General features: G+C 41.1%; 1 protein-coding gene across 1 annotated transcript in view; it reads right to left on the reverse strand.

Annotated features, from left to right (window-relative positions):
* Nucleotides 1–6,751: 6,751 nt before the first annotated feature.
* METTL25 (methyltransferase like 25) overlaps nt 6,752–17,435 on the reverse strand; it is a 67,106-nt gene continuing 56,422 nt past the window's right edge. The window contains exons 10-12 of the mRNA XM_054399990.1: nt 9,170–9,244; nt 8,490–8,561; nt 6,752–6,850 (exon numbers count right to left, since the gene is read on the reverse strand). Of these exons, the coding sequence (XP_054255965.1) occupies nt 6,752–6,850; nt 8,490–8,561; nt 9,170–9,244 (246 nt within the window). The remainder of the gene's footprint in view (nt 6,851–8,489; nt 8,562–9,169; nt 9,245–17,435) is intronic.

Here is a 17,435-nt window from a genome sequence, read left to right on the forward strand (position 1 = left end):
AATTTGTTTCACTTTTGCAGCCAGTTCCCAGATTATCAGGCAAATTTGAAATCTGAATCTCCTGTTTACTGGTAACTTGCTGCAAGTTCATGCTTGCCTCTAGTCCTGGGTTGAGCCTCTGGCTCAGGACAGAATGTACCCCAAAGGAGTAAATAAAAACACTTGCACAGAATTGGAAGTTAAGTAGAAGGAATATTTCCAAAAGCACAAAGGGTATTAAGGCAAAAAGGATATACGAGCAAAATCGGCAATCACAGGATCACAGGATGCTAGGGGTTGGAAGGGACCTCTGAAGATCATTGAGTCCAACTCCTTGCAAGAGCAGGACCATAGACTCTAGCACAGGTCACACAGGAATGCATCCAGATGGGTCTGGAAAGTCTCCAGAGAAGGAGACTCCACAACCTCTCTGGGCAGCCTGTTCCAGTGCTCTGTCATCCTCACAGTGAAGTTCCTCCTCATGCTGAGGTGGAACTTCATGTGCAGTAGTTTCTATCCATTGCCCCTTGTCCTATCACAGAGTGCAACCGAGCAGAGCCTCTCCCCTCCCTCTTGACACTCAGCCCTCAGATATTTATAGACATTGATTAAATCCCCTCTCAGTCTTCTCCTCTCCAGTCTAACCAGCCCCAGGTCTCTCAGCCTCTCCTCATAGGGCAGTGCTCCAGTCCCTTCATCATCCTTTTAGGACTCTCTTGGACTCTTGTGTAGATCCCTGTCCCTCTCGAACTGGGGAGCCCAAAACCAGATGCAATATTCCAGGTGAGGTATTACTAGGGCAGAGTAGAGGGGGAGGAGAACCTCCCTGGCTCTGCTGGACACACTCCTCTTAATGCACCCCAGGATACCATTTGCCCTCTTGGCCACAGGGGCACATTGCTGACCCATGCAGAACTTTTTGTCCACCAGGACTCCCAGGTCCTTCTCCACAGGGCTGCTCTCCAGCAGATCACCTCCTAACCTGTACTGGTGCAGTTTATTATTCCTTCACAGATGAAGGACTCTGCACTTACCCTTGTTGAACCTCATTAGGATCCTCTTTGTCCAGCTCTGCATGATGTCTGTGACTTTCCTACCCAAGCACGCACTTATGCAGTGCAATTTCAATTTCTCCTACATTTCATAGGTAGTTTAGAAACCATTTTCTGATTTCCTTTCCATCCACATTTCTGAGGAAATGATGGTATATAGCAGGATTCCACTTGGATAAAACAAAATTACTGTAAACAAAATAACAAATCTAGAAGTAGGTCCTACTCATAGCAATAAGTTCAAGTTATTTACTGTTATGATGGGTGACAAAACTTACTATGAGAAAGGTCCACCTGTGGAGCAGAAACCACAGGACAAAATTCCTTAGACCTGTTAATGATAGCCAGTACTGACTGAAGTAACTTAACAGCCCGAACTCATTGAAGCAGTCTGGAAAATGGAGCTCAGTAATGGTATCTAGAGAAATCTTTGGATGTTGGACATACCCATTGTTATTAATAATTCTGCTGCCTTCTAACACCAAGCAGAGAGTGTCATTCTTTTGCAGATTTCATGAACAGCATCGCTGGGGTGCTGAGAGAAGTGTCTGTTCCTGTCTGGCTTAATGCAGACAGCCTCGAGGACACAGGTGTGTACTGCAAAGCTTGGTGTACAACAGCACCTTCCAACAGTTAGAGGCAAATCTTCACTACATTGGTGGCTTGCCTTGTATGTTTGAGTTTAATGATAATGTGCACTGGATTCTCTGTGAGGAAAATGCCTCAGAGCTCTGGAATTAAAAAGACTCCTGAAGAGAAGATATTGTGAATATTATTTTTTAATAACCTATGCCTCTTGGGCTGTCTGGTGCTTATTAATCTGTCTGCTCATCAGGAATTAATTTCAAGGCTTTAAGGGAGGAAGCAACAAGAAGTATAACTGCAGTGTAACTTCTCTGAGGCACCCTAAATCTCAGAAGGATTTTACCCTTTTTCTCAGAGTACTCTGAAATACAACATTGACAGAGATAACAACCAGGGATAAGGCAATTCAAAGAAACCAACTCATCCAGCAGTTGCCTGGAGGTACAGAATGTAGAGCTACTAGACAGAGTCGGTTACTTCAGACACTGAGAGAACTGCAGCTGGATCCCAGACAAAAAGGCCATATTCAGGCAGGAAACATGGGAATTTTGGAAACTGCAAAATTTGAATGTATCTCAGAAACTAAGGAAGCCAAAGTTACCATTTGAAGGGTTAGGTGAACAATTTACATTCCTGGGCCACTATACTTCAGTTTTGATTTGATTATGGACACTGCAATGCTTCATGGCTCACAGCCTAGGACAGATTCCTCTCAGAGCTCTAGTATCTATCAGCAACAGGAAGGACATGCATCAGTGACAAAGTGCATGGGATAAAGAGATTCAGAGATGCTAACAAAGATTGCATGTTTATCTGCTTCCCAGAGAAAAGGAAGCCTGAAGCACCATACTGAGCTGGCTGGTTTGCATGTCAGCTGGGAAGACTTTCTTGGTGCTAGTCCTATTTCACCACTTGCTTTTTGTAGCAGTGAGGTGTGGTGATATAATGATAGAATCAGGATGGTTTTTAGGTAAAAAGTAAATCTGGACCAATAAGTACTGATAGAAAACAATACTTCGGTCATCAAGAAGACATAGAGCTGACACCAAGCCAAAGACAGGTAGGATGCTTCACCTGTGCAGCTTTTAAACCATCATAAGACACATGGACTTTGAGTCTCAAGATTTCAATCCACGTTACAGTTTGAAGGTGGAACTTTAGCCTAGTTCCTAATTGCAAAGATTTTGAGTAAAAGAAAAAAAAAGGTAAATAAATTACCATTTGACACAGAACAATATATAACAAAAGAATTTTAATTTTAAGCAGATAGTTGTTGTATTACTAACAAATAATGTCAAAGAAGGAGATAATTTACAATAAAAAATACTTCATATTTAATCACAACCTCCCCCTTGAAACTAAAATCTCAGCAAATCAAACAGCACAACGTGGTTTTGTGGTGTGATGTTCTAAAGCATGAATCAGAACTGCAGAATTAAATACTATTGTCACAAAAGTAGGCTTGGAGAACACAGGACTACAATTTACTCTCTGATATGAAGGTTGCACACATATCCTGCATATCACAGAATCACAGAAACGTTCAGATTGGAAAAGACCCTCAGGATCACCAAGTGCAACCCAGAACCCTACTCTACAAGGTTCACCCCTAAACCAGAGCCCCATGCACCACATCCAAACCACCTTTAAACACATCCAGGCTTGGGGACTCAACCACCTCCCTGGGCAGCACATTCCAATGCCTGAACACTCTGGCTTTGAAAAAATTTTTTCCTAATGTCCAGTCTAAACCTACCCAGTCATGGCTTGAGGCCATTCCCTCTTGCTCTATCACTAATTACCTGTGAGAAGAGACCAGCACCAACCTCTCCACAACATCCTTTCAGGTAGCTGTAGAGAGCAATGAGGTCTTCCCTCAGCCTCCCCTCTTCCAAACTAACCATCCCCAGCTCCTTCAGTCTGTCTTCATCAGATTTATTCTCCAGACCCTTCCCCAGCTTCGTTGCCCTCCTCTGCAGTGGCTCCAGGAACATCACATCTCTCTTGTGCTGAGGTGCCCAATACTGGACACGATACTCAAGGTGTGGTCTGACCAGATCTGAGTAAAAGGGGACAATCACCTCCCTATTCCTCCTCTTGCTCCTCCATCCAAGAACAGGTTCCAGCCCTAAGAAAAATAAACAAGCCACTCCACATCTGCCACACAATGCATAGCTGTGCCACCTACAGAATCATGCAAAGTCCTGAGGACACGCAGGTATATCCACCATTCAAGACAGGAGGCTCTCTGTCACACTGAAAGAAAATGGAGATTCTTTTATATCAAAAAGGCTTCATCGTTTTTTTGGGATATGGCTTACATCATGGAAGGACTTCAGGCGATACCCATGAAGAAAAATAATTTTATTCATCCTAATTACTATCAGGGATTTTCCCATTATATAAACAACAGCTCATAGGTATTCAGGCACCCATAGCTTCAAAACAGCTTTGAGAGCAGATAGAAACTGACTTTGCTGAATGACAGCTTGTGACAGAAACCTCTTGATAATTATTATTCTAAGCAGCACATTGCCTCTGTCTTTGCCTGCACAGACTACAAAGTGCACGAAAAGTACTGAAAGAGTTTGAAAAGTTGCTGGGGGGGGGGCGGGGGGGGGGGGCATGCAAATGTATTCAGAGCTTTTTGGACCAGTGGAAAAGAACTTGGGCTAATCCTAGAAATGTGCTTATTGCTCTAAACTCTTGCAAATGTCTTCTTAAGACAGTAATAAAAACTTAGAATTTAGACAGCATTACATTGTGATAGGACAAGAGGGAATGGACTGAAGTTTGAGGAGGGTAGATTTAGATTAGATATTTGAAAGAAATTCTTTAAGGTAAGGGTGGTGAGACACAGCAACAGGTTGCCCAGGAAGGTCATGGATGCCTCTTCCCTGGAGGTGTTCAAAGCCAGGTTGGATGAGGCCTTGAGCAACCTGGGCTAGTAGAAGGTGTCCCTGCCCATGGGTTGGGGTTGGGACTAGATGATCTTTAAGGTTCCTTCCAATCCAAACCATTCCATGAAGCTATGATTTACAAACATTAAAATATCACACAAAACTAGCAATAGCCTATACACCAAATGTATTTTTAACTGTGTTCAAACTGAATCATCTGAGGCTTGCTAAAATGAATACTCTGGGACCTCAACAGGGTATTTTTAAGCACTTGCTTCCAGTGTGAAACTCTGCCTTCTTTCTTGGGAGATCAGATATGCCTGGATTTTTTTTCTCTTATTTTGAGGTTATTTTGTTTGCTTGCCATTTTTTTTTTCATTTGGTCTGAAAAAGCACAAGAATCAATTCATAACACTAAAAAGGAAATTTCATCCCCAAGTCAATTTTTCCAACAGCGTGGGCTCCCCAGAGAGGTTTCAGGCTCCCCAAGGAGGTTGTGGAGTCTCCTTCTCTGCAGACTGTTTCCACCCTCCAAAGGCTTTCTTTTGGCAGCTAATGGTATCCAGGAGCTTCCTATTTATCCATGCAGGCCTCCTGGCATTCTTGTCAACCTTCCTCTTTTTTGGGATGCATTGCTTCTGGGCTTGGAGGAGGTGATCCTTCAATACTATCCAGCTTTCTTGGGTCCCTCTTGTCTCCAGGGCTTTATCCCTTGGTATCCTATTAAGCAGGTCCTTGAGGAGTTTAAAGCCTGCTCTCCTGAAGTCCAGACTAGTGAGCTTGCTCTGCACCCCCCTTGTTGTCCTAAGGATCATCAATTAAACCATTTCATGGCCATTGCAGTCAAGATTACCCTTGAGATAGCTCCTCCTCATTGGTGAGAACAAGGTCTAGCACAGCACCTTTCCTTGTTGGCTCCTCTGCCAGATGGAGGAATAAAATATTATCAGTGTCTTCCAGGAACCTTCTGGACCTCTGATGCCTTGCTGTGTTGTCCTTCCAACAGGTATCTGGGTGGTTGAAGTCCCCCATGAGGACCAGAGCTTGTGAAGCTGTTCCTATCTGTCTACAGAAGGCCTCATCCACTTGGTGTTCCTGATCAGGTGGTGGTAGCAGACCCCCCACTATGACATCACCTGACTCTGCTTTCCCTTTAATCCTGACCCATAAACTCTCAGACAGTTTTTCATCCTTCCCCAGACTTCCATGGACTCAACCTGGTCACTGATACAGAGCGCAACACGCCCTCCTCTTCTCCCCTGCCTGTCTCTCCTAAAGAGCTTGTATCCATCCATTCCCACCAGGAACTTAGAAGAGAAACCTTCATCCTTTTTATCTGATGGATAATCAGCAAGTTTAATTAGGCAACCCACTGAGATAAAGGCACCAACAAATAAATGTCCCATTCAGGAATGCAGTACAGCCAAGGAGAAACTGCCTAGCAAGTTTCCATTCACTTGGGCATCAAATTATTTATGCCCTACACATTTGGGTCAGATAACAGCTTTCTGATACAATCCAGAGGAATACTAGCCAGGCAGCTGATTCTTCAGCACTGGAAAATCTCTCACTAGACTGGACATTTGTATTTTTTAATTTCAGAGCAACTGTCAACCAAATGCACACCAGGAAGATACCTGAAGGAAGATGAGGTTAATACAAAACTGCTCTTTGAAGGTAGTTACTACCTAAGCTCTTCCAGGCTGCTCTATAAATAAGGTGGTCCTAACGACCTGGAGAACAGGGAAGTACAAAGATCCTATTTAGTCTATGAACCTCTCATTTACAGTGCAGGTTATTTTTCTGTTTAAACCAGCACCATCTGAGTGCAAAAAGAAAAAGTTGAGGCTAGCCTGAGACTGCTGATGACAGCCACTAGCAAAAATTGAGAAGGTATCATCCTGTGAACGAGAAATACTGAGAGAAGAGGTATTGATACGTAGTACAATGCCTTAAAAAGAAGAAACTGAAAATGAATTCAAAATAATAATCACATAATGCAGGTTGTAACTCTTATAATGATGCCAGATGTTCAACATTGTTTAATAACTGACATAAGGAAGTATTTAGGAAGGAGTTATTTATTTCTCATGAGTCAAAGGGGCATTGCACTTTTTACTTGTGCAGCTGAAAAGGAGTGTGCTTGAAAGAATCAATGAAAAAAATCACAGAATAAAAGTGAGGAAACAGCAGTATCAGCCCAGGGTTTTCAGTCTCTCTGCAGTTTGCTTCTCCTTAAAAACATGAGTGTTCCTTCAGAGCAATAACTGCATAGCATCTGGGGGACTTCACCGGATCAAATAACTTCACAAGTCCAGACCAGGCAATGCTGTCCTGTAAAATGATATAGGATCGAAATACATAAAAATTTCATTTGACTTAAAAGCTAAGATATGGTAATTGGCCCACAGTTTGAAATACAAAACTGAACAAAAGAAAAATTAATTTAAAAAATCCTTAAAGCAAAGCAGGGAAACACATTTACCTAAGAAGAAAAGCACAGGAAGTTTGTCGTGGAAAAAAAAGGACACCCAAACCAGGATGTGTTTTAAACTCATTACATTATTTCTGGCACTACTAAATGATTACCACCCCCTTCATCAATACAGCTTTGCTTTTTTCTTTCTTTCTTTTTTTTTTTTTTTTCTGGTTGAACCAGAGCAAAGAAATTTAGGATCAGGTCCCACTCATTTTATGCAGCACATGCTACTACTGAAGCTAATGAACTGACTTCCAATGAATCAGGCCAGCTGGATCTGGTCTTCATGTTGCATATGGCTTTTATAATTTCTAGGGTTTTTTTTCCTTCCTAAATACATCTTGTTGAATGAACCAGCATAAGATTAAATCAGTGCATATATTACATTTAGGAAAGGTAAATTAGTGCTAAATGCAGCAAGTCTGATCTCCTGTGCTGGAAACCCTACAGATCTCTAAGTGATTTATAACTTGTTGGCATTTGGGAAAACACATCATTATTTAAATATTATTAAATATATAATTATTTAACTATTTCAAATTGCCCTTCTGTAAAAACAGCAGTTAGAACAAAAGCATACACTCCCTACAACTCAGTTGTTCCAAGAATAAAGTGAATTTTTACCTATGATAAAATGAAGCTGCTAAAATGAAAGGTTTATAGTGGAAACTCAGAAGTTATTCACATGAATGACTTTAATCTTCATTTTCAAATTGTATTTTGACTGTGGCCCGCAGCAGAATCAGGAAGATGCTACCATTTCCTCCTAGGAAATTATTATTTATCCAAAAAAAAAAAATGTTTACTGGTGCAGAGAAAGTATGACTGCTGCTTCTGAGTTAAACAGGCCAAGCTGAAAATTAGTGTGAGAAGAAATGCTGCAACACAAATCATTATGGAGTAAATGTGGAAGCATTTGCTTATTACATCCCAGGTCTGTACTTGTGAAATATATCTATGCTGTATGCTAGTCAAATATACCTCAATTGACCCATAGAGATGGAAAAAAGTGCACCCTCTCTCATCATTGATCTTAATTAAGAAACAATAAAAGGAAACCATAAACATTTTGGACCTCATTCAAAAAGTTCTTGGATTACATGATCTAACATCCATTGTTTGGAAGCATCTAACTTGTACAGCACAATGTTTGTTCAGCATTTATGACACTGTTTTTAATGGTTAAATATAACAATCTGTTGGATAAAATGAGAGCTGTTGCATATTTAATTATTTTTTACTGTCTATTGACTGGCAATTACCATACAATTAAAAGGACATAAACTTTACTGTTGCTGCTTTGCTGAAAATCAAAACATCTGCCTGGCATATGTTTATGCTAAATGGAATGAATGTTTACACTTTTGCAAATATGATGAGAATAATAACTCTGCAGCAGAGACTTCTGGTCTGCACGGTAATAAATGGTCTGAAATAGTCTCATTTCACTGATGTAGCCTTTAGGTATCATAAAAACACAATGCAAAAAAATACCTGCTCCTTGAGGTAGCAAAGACGATCCAGAAGTATCAAAACTTCTATGCAGGGAGCCAGAACAACCTTCAGCTGAAAGGAAGATCAGATGCTACAATGAAAGAGAGACAATACACTTCCAAATGGCTACCCTTCCACTGAAAATCCCAGGAAGGTCAATCATTTTCTAGCAGTCCTGTTGTACAAATGTTACCTTGCCAATTTTCCCTCTGGGATGGACATCTTCAAAACAGATTATATTTGAGATCAAAAATACATGGAATGCCATAAAGAGAGGAAATGATGTTATTTAGTTGGTTTCAAGACATTGTCCAACAAGAAAATGATATTATGTGAAGCAGAGCAATTTTAAAGAGGGAAATAATGAATTTCAATATAAAGAATTTTTATTAAATAACTGCATGGAGACCTGTCTAGGTTTAAAAGGAGACTGATATTTCATTTTCCAGCATAATAGTCCCTCTTGAAAAAGAATCTTCCATGTGTTCACTTTATTATTTTACTGACACCTAATATAGTTTTGGAATAGGATATGCTCCAAAGTTTGGAAGGGGGAGCTGCTTTGTTTTGGAGATTGCATACCACAGAGTAAGAGAGTCCATCTCCATGCAAAACTTGACAGGGTTTTGTTCTAGACTAGCACCTACATACAATAATAGTATTAATCTTAAAACTTTTACCATATTAAAGGCTTCAAGCTCATTCATTCTGTGCTTGTATTTTTCATAGTAATCCATTATACAGCTGTCTGAGAGCTGCAACAGAGTGAAAAAAAAAAAAGAGAGAGAAGATTTCAGAGTTATTCTAGTTACTTTTTCAAGACAACTTTAAAAGGAAATATTTTTTTATTTTCCTAATTGAAAGCCACACTACAAAAAAAATGAAACCCATGCTTTGTTTTTGAAATTAGCTACTTTCTAAGGGTTTATAATGATTTTTCAATAGCTGTTTCTCAGTTCTCATTTACGGTAACTGCTCTTCAGACAGCATTTTGCACTGACATGAAATACTGAGATGCATTCATTATTCAGAAAGCTCCAGCCATTCTTAAATGAGTATTACATAGTAAAGTGGAGATAATGTTCTCATTTCCTTTTCCACGTATATTATCCCCTCCTCACCCCTGTCTCCAAGTGATTTACCTAAATAATTGAGGAGTGGATTCTGGTATGAGAGTAACATGCTTCAGTCAGGACTTCTGGATGGGAATTCACATTACAAAATCACAGAATTATAGAATGGTTTGGGTTGGAAGGGACCTCTAAAGCTCATCTAGTCCAATCCCCATGCAGTAGGCAGGGACATCATCTAGATCAGGTTGTTCAGAGCCTTGACAAGCCTCACCTTGAACGTCTCCAGGGGGGCTTCCACCACCTCCCTGGGCAACCTGTTGCAGTGCCTCACCACCCTTACTGTAAAGAACTTGTTCCAATCTAAATCTGCTCTTCTCTCATTTCAAACCATTGCCCCTTTGTGAACAGTCCCTTCCCAGCCTACTTGTAGGCCCCCTTCAGGTACTGGAAGGCTGCTTTCAGGTCTCCCTGGAGCCTTCTCTTCTCCAGGCTGAACAATCTCAGCTCCCTCAACCTGTCCTTGTAGCAGAGGTGTCCCAGTCCCTTGATCATTTTTATGGCCCTCCTCTGGACCTTCTCCAGTAGGTCCATGTCCTTCCTGTGTTGAGGGCTCCAGAGCTGGAAGAATTATTACTCATTGTCACTGAGAAGTTCTCAAAGATGGTATGTCAGCCAGCTAGTACATGTGTGTCTTTTATTATAGAGAGTGAGCTAAAATTCAATGCACTGAAACAAATGGAAAAAAATTAAAACATGGGAAGATAAGCAGATGAGTAATAGTCAACATGAATTTTTCAAGAACAAATCACAGGTCAGTCTACTTTGCTTGTAAGGAGGGTGAAAGAATCCATAACAGTGAAAAACGACTGGTTGCCTTATATTTGGGTTTCAGCAAGATTTTGGACACTATTTCATGTAATAATTTTGCAAGCAAATTCAGGAAACAAGGTTTAGATCAAAGTATTATAAAAGTGAAAACTGTTCCAATGACCATAACCAGACTTATTATTAATGACCCTTTAAACAACAAAAAATATGTGCTAACTGGTGGTCTCTTACAAAATGCAGTGTTTAGTAAGAACTCAATATGCAGTGTTTAGTAAGAAGACAATAGCACAGAAACCACATTAATCAAGCCTACAAATGTGCAACAGGAAAGCATTGCCAGAACTTAAAATAATTTTCATAAATTGGAGAATTGCTTAGAGAAGAGGTTTGAAATGCTGTACAGAGAGGCAGAAGGGGCTACATTCAGGATAGGGAACAGCAACTGACAGTCTGGGAGATACAGCAGATCACAAGCTGAGGGAGAATCACAATTGTGCTGCTGCAAAAAAAGGGCAATCACCGTTGTGTGACATGCATGGGAGAGCAGCCTGCAAAGCAGAGGAAGTAATCCTTCAACTCTGCTTGGCAACAGCAAAGCTCTAGCTGGAATACTGTATCCATGTTTGGGGCATCAGATTTCAAAGAGAGAAATGAACTGTCTGAAAAAACCCTGAGAGAAAAGGGAGATCAGAGCTCCAGAAAACATGACCTGTGAAGAAAGATTGAGGGAACTGGAACTGATCAGGCCAGATTGGTGAAAATCAAAGGTAGGCATAGTAACAGTTTTTAGAAGCCTATCATCAAGGAGCAGAGAGAACAGTTTGTTCACGTTGTCTGCAATGGATAGGAGAAGAATTAATGGGCTTGCACTGCAGAAAAAAAAATCAGCACAAAACTTGAAGAAACTTTCTCTGTTTCAGGGAGGTTTTGAGTCTCCATCACAAGAAGCTTTAAGGTTTGAGAAGCATTTTTAAAGAATGACACCAAATTCTAACTATACTTTAAAACAAGGGGATGGGTTAGAAAAACTTTTGTAGTCTTTCAGGCTTTTTTTTTTTTTTTTTTAATTTAGAAAGTACCTTTTTCCTAGCTACAGAAGTAAAGTTGAGTAGCTAATCTGGTACTACCAATGTGGACTAATAGAACATTTTTGGTCTTGTTGCTGTTTGATTTTCAGTAAAGCTGTGCAAATATTTGAGTTGTTTCTTTTTTTTTAACCTTCCCCTCTAAAGAGTCAAACCAACTAAAATATATCAGTCATGAGATAAACAAAACAGCTTATTTAAGCTCTGAGAGAGTCCTCTCTTGTAGATGTAAATCAACAGAGATAAAAACACCTTTGCTCACCAGAGAGTAGCTGCCTGGGGAGGGGGGTGGTGGGAGACCCTTGGAATGCCACAAAGATAAGATCAGCTCTACCCATCAAGCTACCCCAAAAGGGGGAGGATGGTGGAAAGACTAAGCAACACATCACCTCCTGGCCTGATAAGCACAGGATGTGTATTGGGCTGTGGACAGGTAGAAAACAGGAGGGGGTGCAGCACTACCCCAGTGCAGACCCCTGCAAGCATACAGGATTCCTTGGAGGCAATACCTGGAAGACAATGGGACTAGAGTGAGAGGCCAGGGGGGAGCTGAGGTGAAAAGGACTGAATAATAGCCCTGAGATATACCAGCTTATGGGAGGGAACACCACCATGGCTCAGCCTGGAAGCAGCAGTCCAGGATGCCCCACCACCAAGGGACCATGCCATGCCCTCTGTAAGAGAAAAGAACTCCACTGACGACACTACACTCTGGAGGCTGCACAGAGGAGGGCAAACCATCATGAACCTCTCTCCATCTCCCTTCCTCTGGCTGAGGGCAGCACAAGCCAAAACACAAACCCTGGGACATTTCTCTTTACCTCCCCTCCTCTGTCAGAAAAGTGTCTTGGGGGGGTGGGGTGGGGTGGTAATATCATTCCTTTCTTGCTCTCTCCCTCTCTTTATTTTCCCTCTTCCTCTCTCTTCCTTTTCTCTCTTTCTCTGTTCTGTTCACAATAGCCTTGCTTCTGATATTTGACCTTTTTTGTGCCTTAATTTCACACAGGGGAATGTTATAGAAAAGATCAAGTCTCTCTCCTCCTCCAGACTGAGACAACCTCTTCCCTACGAGACTTCCATTTCAACTGAGATTTACAAGGGGTTTAGTGTAATGGATTTTTGAAATTACAAGCTAATTGGAATTAAAATACAAAGATCAGTATTTGTAAAAACGTGGTCATGAAATGTTTTTGCTTTGGCTTCCTTTATCTTCTCAGCTTTTCAAAATGAAACATTCAAAGTAAGAGAAAACAAGTTGTGAAATGTTTGGCAAACAAAAAGCTGCAACAAAAATGTCTCGAGGGTGTTGTCATACTTGAGTACTGATCCCAAACACTTTTCCACTCCTTACTTACTACACATTCCTACTGAATACATCCTACTGTCATGGATAGATGAGGTACTGTCATGGATAGATGAGGTACTGTCATGGATAGATGAGGTACTGTCCCAAACCTTGCCCCATTTAACAGTTTGATGAGTTAATCAATCTAATACAACAGCCTAGCTGGAAAAGAAGGTGTCCACAAAAAGCAGATTGAAAATGGCTTGAAAAGGGTAACTGGCAGTGAGCTACGTGGTCAGTTTATTGGAAGAAGACGAAAACCTAGGTAACATTGGCTTTGCCTGAAACTGGAACAGCTTGCCACCTGGATTCAGCTCTTAGAAGGTACCCAACATAACCTTCAGCTATCCTTCCAAGGTGTAGCAGGAGTAAATTCACATTTTCAGGAACAGAATTGTACTTACACATGCAAAGCAAGCTCTGTTTAGCCACTGGAGTCGTCCATGCAACTTTGAAGTGTGCAAACTACCACACTCAACATTTCTCCAGACAGTATTTTGTCAGAGTTGTGTTTCTCCCTAGACTAAGAGTACTCTGACTGAATGAAAGTCATGCTGCACACACCCTATAGAGGAGAGACAGAGCCTAAGGATGTTCTACAGTCTGTTTAAGCAGATGCAATTCCTCTTTGCTGCCTCAAAGGGACTGCACATTTCTCTGTTTCTTCTCTCTCTTTCTGTACCAGCATTATCTTGCACAAGTACAAGAGAGGAATGAGGCAACCCTTTTAGCAGAGCAGTGTCTTGGATCAGTTCAAAACACTTAGCAGACCATACTGCACAACTGGTTACAAGTTTCCCACGACTAAGGTAGTTACAAATAATGTAATATAACATAGCGTAAAGCAGATAATGAAATTACTGAGAAACCTAAGTTTATTTAGACTTTAATTTAATATGCATTTTGAATGAATGCAATCAATATTAATCAGAATTACATCATAGAATTACAGAATTAACCAGGTTGGAAAAGAACTTTGAGATCATCAAGTCCAACCTATCACCCAACCAACACCATCTAATCAACTAAACCATGGCACCAAGTGCCTCATTCAGTCTGGTTTTAAACACTTCCAGGGATAGTGACTCCACCACCTCCCTGGGCAGCACATTCCAATGGCCAATCTCTCTTTCTGTGAAGAATTTCTTCCCTAACATCCAGCTTAAACCTCCCCTGGTGCAGCTTGAGACTGTGTCCTCTCGTTCTGTTACTGGTTGCCTGGGAGAAGAGACCAACCCCCTCCTGGCTACAACCTCCCTTCAGGTAGTTGTAGACAGCAATGAGGTCTCCCCTGAGCCTCCTCTTCTCAAGGCTAAACACCCCCAGCTCCCTCAGCCTCTCCTCACAGGGCTGTGCTCCAGACCCCTCCCCAGCTTTGTTGCCTTTTTCTGGACACCTTCCAGCATCTCAACATCTTTCTTGAATTGAGGAGCCCAGAACTGGACACAGTACTCGAGGTGCAGCCTAACCAGAGCTGAGCACAGGGCACAATGACTTCCCTGCTCCTGCTGGCCAGACTATTCCTGATGCAGGCCAGGATGCCATTGGCCTTCTTGGCCACCTGGGCACACTGCTGGCTCATGTTCAGTGGCTGTCAATCAGTACCCCCAGGTCCCTCTCTGCCTGGCTGCTCTCCAGCCACTCTGACACCAGCCTGTAGCACTGCATGGGGTTATTGTGGCCAAAGTGTAGAACCTGGCACTTGGACTTGTTAAATCTCATGCCCTTGGACTCTGCCCATCTGTCCAGTCTGTCAAGGTCCCTCTGCAGAGCCCTCCTACCCTCTAACAGATCAACACCTGCTCCCAGCTTGGTGTCATCTGCAAATTTACTGATGATGGACTCAATGCCTTCAACAATAAAGATATTGAACAGGATGGGGCTCAGCACTGATCCCTGGGGTACACCCCTAGTGACTGGCCTCCAGCTGGATGTGGCACCATTCACCACTACTCTCTGAGCCTGGCCCTCCAGATAGCTCCCAACCCAGCACAGAGTGCTCCTGTCCAAGCCACAGGCTGCCAGCTTGGCCAGGAGTTTGCTGTGGGGGACAGTGTCAAAGGCCTTGCTGAAGTCCAGGTAGACTACATCCACAGCCTGCCCCACATCCACCAGGCAGGTCACCTGGGAGATCAGGTGGATGAGCAGGACCTGCCTCCCCAAATCCATGCTGGCTGTGTCTGGTCCCATGGCCATCTGTAGGTGCTGAGTGATTGCACTCAAAATGATCTGTTCCATACTCTTGCCTGGCACTGAGGTCAGGTTATGTAATTGAAATGAAAGTCACATCTTTTAATATTCCTTGTCACACTAAAACATTGTGCTACCACAACCGGGGTAGTATTTCAGCTGCTTGAATAACAATTACACTTGAAAACTGCATGATGCACATATAATTTTCAGGCTGCAATGCAAGTGTTCCCCAAGCCTTCATTCCAACCTCTAGCATTCTGTGATTCTGTGTGATTTAAAGACGTCAGCACTGAATTTAGTGCAGGGTAGACATTAAGATTAGAAGGAATCTCAGGTTAAAAGTCCTCCTCTCTCCCAGTTTCCAAGAACTTTCTCCTTTATAGTTCCCAGTATAGTTGTATACACTCAGGTTGGCTCATGTCTTACTGTATTACACAATTCTACTACTGTTTCCCAATCTGAGGTATGTGCTTTTTGAACACTTTTTAAAACAACAGTAGAATTAAGCCACATGCTAAGACTCTTCCTTTTACTTCCCTTACTTTGCAAACTGCAATTTATCATATTCTACTAGCCGTTGCTGAGGAGATGTTACAAGTCAAGGGACACTCTATGGTAAGCTAAAAGATGCACATCTCCATTTACCCCATGTCTCTGTTTCTCTGACATATTGAAGTAAGCTATTATAAAGAATTGTGTTGTATGAAACACTGACCAAAATGATGGCTGAATTTTCACTCATCCATCACATTGATTCACATTATATCAGTATTCAGATTTCAAGGCAAGTGTAGAAACAGGATGCATGACATGACCTACAGATGCTCAGACAGATCCAGCACAGATCCCATAGGACACAGAGCACTCTTATTGCATTACCAGTTACAAGATCCTTTTCCTCTTTCAGTATCACCCTGGGATGACTTCACTGTAGTTTGAGAGGTTTAAAGCAGTGAGGGTTGTAACATATTAAGTTAAAGTGGGCATTTTATTAACTTTAGAACAGAGCACAGTGCAATAATGCTTTTAAAAGTCAGTGACAAATTACAAGGAAGGGGGAAGGTGCTGGTAAATGTTTTCTCATAGCAAAAGAACAGGCCACCCTTTTCATACTAGCAACAGTGTTGTCTACATTAGTAATATTTCACTTCCAAGAAAGTAGTTTCTTTCAATGCAATTTAGCTGACAGAAATGAAAAAAAACAAACAACCCCCCTAAAATAAAATAGAATAAATATAAAATAAGCCAAAATAAAATAAACCAAAATAAAACAAAACCAAACCAAAGCAAACCAAAATAAAATAAAATAAAACAAAATAAAATAAAATAAAATAAAATAAAATAAAATAAAATAAAATAAAATAAAATTAAAATAAAATAAAAATAAAATAAAAAATAAAATAAAATAAAATAAATAAGATAAAATAAAATAAGAGACCATCATAAATCACTTGAATTTAGGAAGTGAAATAAATCCATTTGGTTAAAGAACTCATATTGGTGCAGAATTTAACCTTAGAAATTCTTAACTCAACTAATCCCATGGGAAAGGTTTGGAGATTGCCATGCTCCTTTCGGTCAAAATTCTGTAAGGTCGGTAAATCAGAAATTCATACAAAAAACTACTTTTGCTTGCAAAACGTTAAACTCTATCATCTGTATTAAAGGTGGAAGAAGTAAAGAGCAATCTGGTACTTTAGAAGGTTCTCACATGGCTGTGGAAAACTTATTAAGCATTTTGTAGGAAGGATGGAACTGCCCAAACACCTCATTTTTAAAACTGTGCAGCTTTCTAAATATCATAATGCGACTCGTCCTGACAAGCTCCATAACTACAGAGGCTTTTTATCATGTCCTAGGCTGACTTGCTCATTCAATTGCAGCACTGCTTATCAGCCATGTGTGCAGAGCACAATGTTTCTTAATTACATGCTTTAAAATGATGAAAAAACAAGCACAACATTCTGTTCAACATATTTTGACATAGTTATGTTCGATGACTCAGAAGAACATTAGAACATCTGAATCACAGCTGGTGTAGGCCCAGACTAGGAAATATGTGTGATGAATTGCAAGTGGTACTGTATGAGAAGCACAGCTGTGGCAATGGGAAGGAATATTCTCAAAGCCTACTCACCATTACATGAGCAGAACCTGATTAGGGACTAAAACCAGGACAGCTCATAAGACAGGTTGGACTGAAAACCAACACTTGAGGGAACAGGGCTTCCACTTGCATGTTCCTCAGAGAGACTACAAAGTTTGTAAAGACTTGTCAAATGGCTCCTGCTTTTACCTGAAAAGGGGGAAAATATGATCTTAAGGATGGATCCCAAAAAACTCAAGTGTTTCCAAACATTTTCCCAGCCACTGACTGTGAAGTTACCTGCAGTGTTCATTTACCACTGCGTTTTCACAAAGC

This window comes from Indicator indicator, chromosome 3, assembly GCF_027791375.1.
Source record: "Indicator indicator isolate 239-I01 chromosome 3, UM_Iind_1.1, whole genome shotgun sequence".
Classification (NCBI taxonomy): domain Eukaryota; kingdom Metazoa; phylum Chordata; class Aves; order Piciformes; family Indicatoridae; genus Indicator; species Indicator indicator.